General features: G+C 49.0%; 1 protein-coding gene across 2 annotated transcripts in view; it reads right to left on the bottom strand.

The window, feature by feature from the left end:
• PER3 (period circadian regulator 3) overlaps positions 1–12,230 on the bottom strand; it is a 476,770-nt gene that overhangs the window by 261,176 nt on the left and 203,364 nt on the right. For both annotated transcript variants that reach the window (XM_069240206.1, XM_069240207.1), the window contains exon 11: positions 767–923. In XM_069240206.1, coding sequence (XP_069096307.1) covers positions 767–923 — 157 coding nt within the window. The remainder of the gene's footprint in view (positions 1–766; positions 924–12,230) is intronic.

Here is a 12,230-nt window from a genome sequence, read left to right on the forward strand (position 1 = left end):
AAGTATAGGAATACCAACTGAGTTACAGGCAACAAATAACAATTGAAACAAGGCTTACCAGTTCCACCAGCAGACTGTGCTATGACGAGCTGGGAGCCGACCTGGAATTCGGCCAAGGCCCCTGGAAGCTGCTGAACACTCACAGGTAAGACTCTACAAAGAAATGTGACAAGAGACAACACAACCAACTATACAAATGAGAGGAAGAAACTAACTGGAACTGAGGGAACTATAAGACCAAAACAGCAAACAGTGAAGGGATGCAAAATGGGTGAAACCTAGAGCAAGGACCAGAAAGTCAATAGAGCTATACAGGACACTGCCAGGCACAGTACCAAAGCCCGATTCGGAGCTTGGTGGACAGGGCACTCCATCACAAACATGACTGAGGTTTCCTGATGGGACAGTTCTTCTGAAAGACGAGAAGAATTGGAGCATGCCTTAACTTTTAGGACATGGTGTTATTCATTTACCAAACATGGGAAATTATGACTTAAAATTACTATTTGCGCTTGCGTTCCTCTCACAAGCACTAAGTATAGATACAATGCTGTGCTTAATTTTATATAAACACACGTAGACACACATATATAAACATATACTACATGGCTACCTGTCACATTTAATCCTCAGAGCCACAGCACGTGATCTTGAGACTGCATGTCACACAGCATTAAAACTGTCACAAATGTTTGTAAATAAGTTTCACAGTGCATGTACAGAGGACACATTCTACTTATAAACTGCAGAGATCATTTAGACTTACGTTCGAACTTTGTGTCGGCCAATGATGAATGCCACTTTCCGGCTCCAGGGGTTCACAAAGCTTGACCAGCTGGTGTCCAGCGTGACGTAGTCTCCATTCTTGGTACAGAAACGTATCGGTGCATGTTCAAAGGGCTGCTGGCCTGCATACCGCATTACTTTAAGGAAATGAGAACAATATATAATTTCACTAGATAGTCAGGTACTACTTTTCTGGCTCAAGCAAGATAAAAGTACCTTAAACACACATCCCTTTTAAGGACTTTGGTGAAGTGCAAAGAGACGCTTCAAGTTTTGTCACTTTTTGAATGCCCATAATATAAATAAACATAAGTTGAGCATGTGGGTTTCTCCAAATATAGTTATTGCTTCAGTAAATAAAAAATCATACAGGAAAGAGAATTTGTAAATGACACTAGGGAAACAAACTGATGGAAACAAAGAGCTGAGGGCTGTAGGTTTCAGTCAACTCTGCAATCTAATGTGGATGTGTGTTGGCACCCCACCAGCATCTAATCTGGTATCTTGACAGGCTTTGGGATTCAGGTTTGGGTGTTGTTGACAAATCTTATGTTACTGTAACATTGATGACAAGATTGATAATTTTGCCTTGCGAAATTATAACCAATAGCCAAGGGGGAAATTAGATTGTCACTGGTAGTCAAAATACGTTATTCCAATTCCGCAAGGGGGGATTACAAATGCAGCATTAGAAACGCACACTCTGTATTAGGACCTTAGATTAAATGCATAGTCCATGTAACTCACATATAACTGATATAAAGCGTCAGAAACACAAAAACTACATTATATTTGCAAAAACAGTCCAGAGAAATGTGTGTGCATTTCGATTTACAAGTGCTAATCTCCAATGTTTAAAAGGGCCACTTAAAATGGCACTTTTATTGGAACTTTAATCTCCACAATGGAAGTCTCCTACGGCAGAGCTTTAAGTGTACTGAAAAAAATAGGGGCTCTAACGAGCTCTTCTAAAAAACCTCCACACGGGGTCCTTCATAATTAAGGGTGTGACGTAATACATGTGAAATAGAAACATGCGTTCGACAACAAGATACTTATTTAACAGCCTATAAAGCACAGTTATTTTGGGCCACAAGGAATACGACACTAGAAAAGATCAATTAAGAAATAAAAAATGCCTTGAAAGCTTGCTGCCGCCACTCTCTGAGAATCAAGTGGTTAGCATGTTTTTTCAATTCAATGAAACAATAGCCATGGGACCGCAAGGTAAGTGATAATTTCCATGTGTATCACCTACACGTTTTTTGCTTTAATTCTTTATTAGTTTATATGGGAAGTAAAAAAACAAACTGGAGTGGGGGGAGCTGTACGGTTGCAGTGTCCTCATTAAAGGTCCTATCGACATTTCAACACAGGCGTAAACGCTGTTTGATAGTGGAGGAGCATACAGAACAGCTCGAAGCCCGGCTCGGACTCTGGTGGGAAGTGAAGACAAAGATGCCCAGCAGCCCGAAGCCATGGCGGGTCGAATCTAGAAGGGCGGTCATTAGTGCATGGTGGCTATGCCCTATGGAAGATTGTGCGGGTGGTCCCTGAGGGGAACTGCAATGCAGCTGAATATGAGAATGGAGCAGGGAGAGGAAGGCAGGGCTGTACCCTCGGCGTGATCTCTCCAGTGGGTGTAGGTTAGCAGTCAGTGGTGTACAGTGGTGGCAGAAATTGAAGATGCGTATGTCTCGTTGTCCAGTGGGGACTTGTCCCGTTGATGGGTATTCATGTTGGGGTCCCTTGACACAAGAATTCAACTCATAAAAGAAGGACAAGAGGGGAAAAGAGGGTGAGCAAGACGCACCAGGAGAAGAACGGCCATTAGTCAGAACAAGGTCCCAAGTAAAGGGATACAAGAAATAACACTAGACTTAGTGGTCAACCTTTCATATAGAATACTAACAGAACAAGGAAAAAGTGTTGTGAACAGGGGATTATCATTTGCCCCAACCAGACACTGTGATGTGTTTGAAATCAAAACAGATCTTTAAAACCTTTCTAGGAATCTGAAACTTAAACCTTTTTTTGCTCAAAAGCCAGGAACAACTCAGGTGTCGGAAACAGTGACTATGGCGGTCATTATGAACATGGCGGGAAAGACCGCTGAGTCGGCGGTGAACAGAATCCCGCCGGTGGTGGCGAATGAAAACCCGCCATATAATGATTGAAAAACTCAACCCAGCCAAAAAATCCCAGGCCACCACTCCCCGCCAGGACTCTGTTGGAGGGAATCCTGGCCCACCCCACCCCGCCACCGCCAAGCACACCCACATCCCGCCCTCCAAATAATGATGCACAAACCACCACGGCGGACAGTGGAGGCCGGACGACCACTGGCGGATGCGACCGCCACGAGCGGCAAGTGGACTCAACAGCAACAAGTGCACACATTGGCTAGGCCTATCACCCACACACCTGACACAAATCCAGAACCCCATAAAACACCCCCAGACACACCCCACAATCCCTTGCAACGAAACCAGCACCAGAAGACGGAGAGCACCAGAGCCAGACAGCAAACGCCAGCATACAGAACACGCACATCGACCCACACAGGAGCACCCATACCCCGTCCCCAGTCCTGACGCCATCCACCACCCTCACCATGTCCCTCCCCCCAAAAATCCACATTTCACCAAAAGGGTGCTAAGGACCATGGTGGACGAGATCCTGAAGGTGGAGCCACAAATATTCGGGTCCGAGGTGCAGTACACACCCATCGTTCGGAAATTGGAGCAGTGGCAGACCATTGTCAACAGGGTGAATGCAGTGGGACACCATCCACGCACCAGGGACGACATCCGCAAGAGATGGAACGACCTGCGGGGGAAGGTCCGTGGCATGGCATCCAGGCACCACATCGCAGTGCAGAAGACTGGGGGAGGACCGCCACCAACACGACCCGACTACCCCGACTGGGAGGAGAAGGTACTCGCCATCCTGCACCCAGAGGGACTCACTGGACTCACTGGAGGAATGGACTCGGGTAAGTCATCTACAATTACCCCCATCTGCAATGCATGCACCACCCCACCCCACCCACACCCACCTCGACCCACACCCTACCCAGCCATTACCCACCACATCCACCCTCCCCTGCACGTACCCACAATGGAATAATACCCCCCACCACAATGTAACCACACCACTGCCACTAAATGTAATGTCCACCTCACAAAGGCACCTTGGAAGGCCACTGAAAGTCACGCCAGCACAAAATTGCACAGTTCTGTACACCTCAAACCATCAGGCATATGTAACAGACATGTCTATGTCCCCCAACAGGCACCACCACCCATGCAACCCTAATGGAGGGGACAAGGAGTGCCACAGCACTCCAGGGAGACAGAGGCACATCACAAGACCTTGGCGAAGGACCCCTGGATACTGATGAGCAGGCAGGCCCCTCACACAGACCTGGATGCTCACCATGCAGCAGCTCCACCCAGGAAACCACTGTCACCCCTAACACCCAGTCCAGACCAGCAGGCCAGGGGAGGCATACACACAGCAGTGTACCCAGGGCACAGACAGGTGGAACACAGCTACACAGGCCACACTCTCCCACTCCCAACATGCAGGAAGGCGAGGGCCCCAGTACAAGTGGCACGCCAAGACCTGCGCAGGGGACACAGGGGGCTAGGGCAAGTTGAGGTGCCCTAGTGGGTCAGGGGGTAGGGCATCGGATGGATGTAGCAGCCCAGGACGTCATTGTAGAGGTATTGGGGGCCTACCAACATACCCAAGACAGGTTGGCACAGATTGTGTCCACCCTGGAGCAAAGTCAGAGGATGCAGCAGCAACAACACCAACAGGCCATGGAGCAGTGGAAAGAGCACAATGCCACAATGGCCACCATTGCTGGAGCACTGCTGCAGTTGGTCAACAAACAATCAGACACCCACACCAGACAAGAGGCCCCCACAACAGCCCTGGACAACCAGCAACAGATGACCCAAGCAGCAGAAACAGCACAGGAAATACCCTCCCAGGAATCACAAGGGCCAACCATGCCACCCCAAGAAACTCCACAGCAGGCGCCCAAACGTAGTCTCAGGCCAAGATATGGCACTTGAAATCCAGCTAAGAACAAGCCCCACTCCAACAATTGACACTGCTACTACTGCAAAGCAACCATCCCACCCATTCACCAACAACACTTAGCTGAGGGCAAACTGAAGTACTATACCACAAATAGGACCCCCCTATGACATCCAACAGGGCTGCCCCCAAGTCGGTTTAAGGACACCCAACCCTTACGACTTCCATCACTGTATATAGCACAATGCACTGTATTCGACCAATAAAACACATTTCTCACCTGTAACACTGTCCCATGTCTTTAATGTTGAACAAAGTGGAGTATGGATGCAACTGGCAGAGAACAACTTTATTGTCAATTTGTGCTTGGTGGTGGTAATGTGTGTTTCAAATTAGGAAAGGAGGGAATGCATATATTATCTGTCAGTACCATGCAGAAGAGGTCCATGTCTCGCCTATCATGACCAATCCCCCCTATATGACATGGCCTACTGACAGTATCAGTCACTAACCACAATTACAGGCTTAAGTCCCAGACAGTTATTGGAAGTAGAGTTGTATTAGTTGGTTCCTGGAAATGACATCTTCCCCTTCCTCATCCTCGCCATCACTCTCCTCACCTCTCTGAGGTAACTGATCAGGACCTATAGCACCCTCCACCTCCAAAAGGGAGATAGAATGTCTCACAGCCACGTTTTGCAGCATGCAGCAGGCCACCACTATTCTACACACCTTATCAGGCCCATAGGCCAGGGAACCCCCAGAGTTATGTAGACACTGGAATCTAGCCTTCAGGAGACCTATAGTATGCTCTATCACCCTCCTAGTATGTCCATGGGCCTCATTGTATTTCCTCTCTGCATCCGTCCTGGGATTCCTCACTGGTGTCAGGAGCCAACGCAAGTTTGGATAGCCAGAATCACCTAGAAAAAGGGTCAATACAGAGTCATCATTGTAATGTCCCTTAGTCAGACAGGCAGGTTTTCTGCAATGTGTAAGCAAACTTACCTATGATCCACCCTCTGTCCTCTTGTAGTAGTTCCATCTTCTGTGGAACACTACTGTTCCTCAAAACAAATGAATCATGGACTGAACCCGGAAACATGACATTCACATGGGAAATGTACTGGTCTGCAGTACATACCAATTGGATGCTCATGGAATGAAAGTTCTTCCTGTTTCTGTACACCTAATCACTCACTCCTGGGGGGATGATAGCTATGTGGGTGCCATCGATGGCACCTATGACATGGGGAGAGTTTGCAAAGGTATAGAAGTCAGACTTGATGGCAGGGAGGTCAGCACTTTGGGGGAATCGCACATAGGATTGCAGATGTTGTACAAATGCATTCAGAAATCTTGTTAGTACCTGGCTGAACATTGGTTGTGAGAAACCAGCACCCATGCCCACTGTCACTTGAAATGAGCCTGTGGCCAGGAAATGGAGTGCAGAGAGCACCTGCACCTCAGTTGGAATGGCCTACTGATTACGATTTCCAGGAGTTAGTGCAGGATCCAGTAATGCAAATAGGTCCTGAATAGTTGCACGTGTGAGTTTGTAAGTGATAGTGATCTGACGCTCCACCATGGTCTCCATATCCACAAGTGGTCTGTACACCGATGGTGCCCTTCCTTGCCACAAGGGTCGGTACCTATGAGGGGTTACAAAAAGGAGTGATGTGCACACATACATTGGCATATTTGCTAAATACATGCAGTGCATTGTTCATAGTAGTGTCTGTACAATAACTTCAATCCGACAGATGTACATGTACATCACTGGGAGGAAACAGAGTAAATCATGTGTGCTACCATACACAATGGATAGAGGCCTAGGTGCTTCATGTGGCTAGTAGGCCCTGCATTGTGAGTAGTATGAACTTCAAGGTGCGTAGGTGATAGAAAAATGTCTGCCCACTGTAGTTCTACCCCTTCGTTGTGGAAGTGACCTAATACCGCTAGCGGTTGAAGTCACAGCGTACGGCGGTATTGACCGCTGTTCACACCCTCATTGGCTAACATGGATGCCATTGGGGAATCCTGGCATATCATGATCGCCACCGGGGGGTGACGGTGCATACCGCCGTGAAACGTACACGCGTTCGGCATCGTTTGATCACTTGACTCCCTGATCTCGTGCAGACAGGTACTCCACTCTGTGTACTGCTGTCGCCTGCCTCTGGCTATGGATGTTCCACATGGTGCAGGGGAAAGGGCCCGGCCTTCATGCAGGAAGAACTGGAGAAGCTAGTGGAAGGGATCCTGCCCCTGACCGTCAGACTCTACGGACAGCCAGAGGTACAGGTGAGTCCGGGTTTGGGGGGCACTGTGTGAGTAATGGAGGGAGTGGATTGCACATATGTGTGCTCCTGTGAGCCAGGATGGGCCATAGTGCATGGAATGCTGTGTGTCACTGTCCTGCATGTCTGAGAGTACTGTCAGTCCTATGTTTGATAATCTGCCAGCTGTTCCCATTGTGCAAGTGCCTCACCTCTGTGTTCCATTTCTGTGTCACCCTACTACGTCAGCGCCCACCAGAAGAGGGCACATTGGCATGCCATCGCCAAGGAGGTACGGACCCTGGGGGTCTACAACCGGCAGAGAACCCACTGTCGAAAGAGGTGGGAGGACCTGTGGTGCTGGGCGCGAAAGATCACTGAGGCCTAGCTGGGGAAGTCCTCCCAATGTGGAAGGGGTGCCCGTCGGGCATTAACCCTCCTCATGCATCGGAACCTAGCGGTGGCGTACCCAAATCTGGATGGGCACTTGAAGGCTGCACAGCAGTCACAAGGGGGTGAGTACTTACAGAACATACTTCAGTCTGGAAGGATGAGTGTGTGTGCGATAGGGCTCTTGATGCTTAGAGCAGGGAATTTGACTGGTGTCCATCTACTGTATGTTCCCCAAAGGGTGTAGGGGTGTCCCTGTCAGGTTTCACCTACCTCAGCTCCAATACTATTTCAGGGGATGGGTGTATATCAGTATTCTGCTCAATAGTCAGGGGCATGGCCATGGGCATAGTGCACGGTGCTGCCTGTTGGGTGTGTCTCCTGGGTGGGTGTATGTCTGGCCATTGTGTATCAGAATTTAGCTATTTACAAGATTCCCTCCTGTTTTGTCTCCCCATCCCTGTTCTCTTGTGTTGGTTTGGTACAGCATCAACATCAGGCGAGGGAGCTGAGGCATCGGCAAGTGGGGAGGCAGCGGCCCACGGATCCTCCGAGGCACAGACAACGGACGCCCAGGGGGCCAGTGGGTGGGAGGGCAAGGGGACTTCTACGGAGGAGGCTACTACCACAGGAGGTAGTGACTCTGAGACCTCCTCCGATAGGGGCCTCCAGCGGTGGCAGACCCAAATGGACACACCACTACCGTGAGATCTTCCGCCACCCCCATACCATCACCACCCTCCCTTCTGCTCCCCACTGAGTTGCCCGTGCCCACCCAGAAAGGTGGGTGTTTCCTTCACCCCAGGCACCTCCTCCCCTGCCCCAGTCAGCCCTGCTGCCCTCACAGAGGAGGCTATTGATCTCCTGAGAACCATCTCTGTAGGGCAGACAACCATCACCAATGCCTTCCAGGGTCTGGCATCAGAGGTGCAGCAGGCCAATGCCTATCTGGATGGCATTAACAGTGCCCTACAGAGATCTTTTCAGTTTCCCTGGCCATTCTGTCCCCCCTCCAACCTCCTCTACCCCTTACAGCACCCCACTCCCTTCACCCGTCCAAAGCACACAATCAGAACCGCTTACAGGCGCATCAACACACAGGAAGCACATTTCAAAACACAAGCACCACACCTCCCACCACAAGCATTCAGACAGCCAACAGACACCTGCACACACAACAACATCCACTTCCCCCAGTATGCCCACCTCTTCTGCCTCCCTGTCTGTCCCCTCTACAATCACACCCTCATGCACTGCACCTTCACTCACTGTTACTGCTCCTCTTCCTGCACTCACCACGATAGCAGACAGCCATACATGCACCCCATGCACCACACCTGCACTCACCACCACTACTGTAGTTGACACATGCAGCACACTCACCAGCCTTGCAGACACCCACCCAACATACATCCACACTAGCTGTCTGTCTTCTACCACTGTGTCCACCCCCCAGCTCCCAAAACACACAAACGCACCAAGACATCCACCCATCAGACATCCACCACAGCATACTGAGCAGTCACCTGCACCCACTACATGCACAGCTACACCCCATACATCAACTCCCTCTTCCTCCACACCCAAGCCCTCATCCATGCCCACCCCAATTGCTCCCCAAAAACTTTTCCTCTCCCGTGCAGACCTGTTCCAACCCACTGGCCCACCCCGTCTTGTCCCCAAACGTGTCCACCTCCTTTCCCTTTCCGCTCCTTCCACATCACAGCCCACAAAGGTCCACCCTTCCCATTCCCATGCCCCTTCCCCGGTGAAGAAGAAGGTCCGCTCAGAACCTAGGCCATCCAGCTCCACCTGAGCCAAACAGCCCCCACCCCTTTCAAAGGAGAATCCCACCCCCCTCCAACCTCCTCACGTAAGTCAAAGTTCCACCCCCATCGAAAATCCCCCCCATACTCCCCATCCCCTTTCCGTGAGGTGCCTGGATCCCCATATGATGCCCCGTTCTGTGTGGTACCCAGCACTTGTGGGAGTCAGGTGTTGCCAGATGTGGCCAAGGACAATGTGAATTTTATGGACTGGCTATTGGCCCTGTTGGCACTGTTTAGCTCAGTGAGCTACTAATTAAAGTTTCTGTGTGGCCTGTGTTTGGGCTGCACGCAGTTCCACCTTGGTATTTGTTTTAATTTTTTATGGGTGTGGGGCTATTTTATGTACTATGGTCAAGTTGCAGTGGGCTTCGGTCGGGTACGTACCTCTTGGTGTGGGGTGTATGACTTGTGCTGCTGGGAACGGTTGGGGGGTGTTGCAGAGTGGGTGGAGTGGGTGGGTATGTAACTGTGCCCTTTCCTCCCTTGTGTCGTAGGTTGCGGTACTTACCATCGTCTTCTTCGTCGGCGGTCTTGGCCATGTAGGTATGTGGCATGGGGGCAAGGCTGGCATAATCAGCTCTCTGTCCATGGCTGCCACTGCACATTTTGTGAAACTTTGGTGAGTCTTTCCTTCTATTTGTTTCATTTCCGCCTGGCTTTGTGTGGTGGGGGTTCCCGCCCCGGAACGGGCGCGGAACGGTGGTTCATAATTTGATGTGTGGGTTGCTCCTTTCTGACAGCCTGTGGGCGGACTCTGCCGTCGTCAGCGGGACTCCTTTCCTGGCGGTCGGTGGTGCGCGGGATGCGTGTGTTTTGTTTGGTGGTCCAGCCCGCTCCTCTGTTGGCGGTTTCTACCGCCACCGCCGGTGGAGCAGAACGGACCCCATTGTTCATAATGAGGGCCTATATCTTCTACGACTATCAGAGAAGATAGTGTTCCTTATATTGAGGATTTAATACAGTTGATGGGAATAGAGGTGTGAATGAGCCAAGAAAGCAGATATGATGATGTTATAGAAAACATGCTTTTTATAATGCTGTAAAAGGAAAATTGTACTTATCGGTATACATCTGTTCGTGGCATGATGTAGTGCTGTAGATTCACGAACTACATGCTCCTGCCATCTAGTGTTGGATCTGGAGTGTTGGAAGTTGTTGCATTTTTGGTGTGGTGACCAAGTCTATTTGAGGAGTTCCTCACTTTTGGAAGTATTTTTGGAGGACTTGTGGAGGGAGATCCCATTTGTGGACTTTTTGATGCATCCTACTGAGCAGGTCTGCAAAGTCATTTTCCATTCCTTGGAGATACTTTGCCAGTAAGTGAATGTGATATGCCCATTACCATATTGTTTGTGCCAGTAGTGATAACTAAAACAATTGTGCCCCCCACTGGTTTTTGTAGATAATATATTGCTGTCATATTGTCTGTGCAGAATAGGGGACTACGACAACTTTGTGTGAGAAGTGAGAAAGAAAAGCTTTCAAAGTCAGAAATACTCCTTGAAGCTCTGGATAACTGCTGTGCATGGAACAGTGACTGAGATCCCAAAGCCCCTTGACTGTGAAGTCCTAAAGATGTACTCCATCCTGTGAGGGATGCATCCGTGGTCAAAATTACTTGATGCAGATGGCCTCAAAAAGGTTGCCCATCTAATAGATTGGTGGAGTTCCACCACACACAGAGTGGTACGCTTGGCAGTCTATCAACACTAGAACTTGGAGGTGAATGAGATCACTGACAAGAGAGATATTTCTATAGTGGATGCATGTGGAGCCTGGCTTCAGAAACAATGGCAATACAAGATGCCATCATGCCTAGAAAACACATGACAGTTTTGCCTGTGGGAGTATAATTCTCTTGGAAAAAAAGTGAGAAGCTGTTGGAAACTTTGTATGGGAGCTGGGTTGGGATATGCCAGCCCTATCTGTACACTGAGAATGGCCCCAAGATATGGCTGAATTTGAAGAGGCTGTGAGTGAGATTTTGTGATGTTTATTGTAAACTCCAAATTGGGAAGAAGGTTTACTGTGATTTGATCTGACAATTACATTGTTGTAATGTGTTGGCATTGATGAGCTAGTCATCTACATATGAAAAGACATTAATTTTCTGTCTTCTGAGATGCGCTGCAACAACTGCGAGACATTTTGTGAATACTCAAGACAATTGTGACTCCAAAGGGAAGGAATTTGAACTGATAATGTTTTCCCTGAATTACAAATCTTAGGTATTTATGATGTGCAGGGTGTAAGGGGATGTGGCAATAGGCATCTTTTAAATCTAGGGATGTCATGAAAGTTCCTTGCAGAAGGAGTGGAAAGACACCCTGAAGAGTGGAAATGTTCTGAGTGAATGCATTGGTTTAGGATTCTGAGATCCAATATGGGTCTGAGTAACCTGTCCTTTTTTGGAATGAGGAAGTATGGTGCATATACTATGGGAATGGTTCTATGGCCCTTTGAGAAGAAGAGACTGCACTTCCTTTTTGAGGAGGATAATATGCTCTTTAGATAACATGTGAGTGCGAGGTGGGATGTTTGGGGGTGTGGAAGCGAGCTCCAGACAATAACCATATTGGATAATGGATAGGACCCATTGGTCCGATGTTACATCTGTCCGTTTTGTGTGGTAGTACTGGAGTCGTCCCCCAACTGGTGTTACATGAGGTTTGAGTATTTTTAAGTAGTCAATGTTCTGTTGCGGAGGCTGAGCCACGGGAGTTACCCCTGGCTCTGAAATTATTACTTCTAGATGAGCCTCTAAAGGAACCTCTGGTGTAGGAACTTGAGGCCTGTTTGTTTTAGGAGGTAGAAGGATCGGAAGCTGCAGAAGACCTGTAATCCCCTCTGCATAATGGGCGACAAAACAAATCCCTTCGTGCTTTGGATTGAAGTG

The sequence above is a fragment of the Pleurodeles waltl genome, chromosome 6, assembly GCF_031143425.1.
Source record: "Pleurodeles waltl isolate 20211129_DDA chromosome 6, aPleWal1.hap1.20221129, whole genome shotgun sequence".
Lineage (NCBI taxonomy): Eukaryota > Metazoa > Chordata > Amphibia > Caudata > Salamandridae > Pleurodeles > Pleurodeles waltl.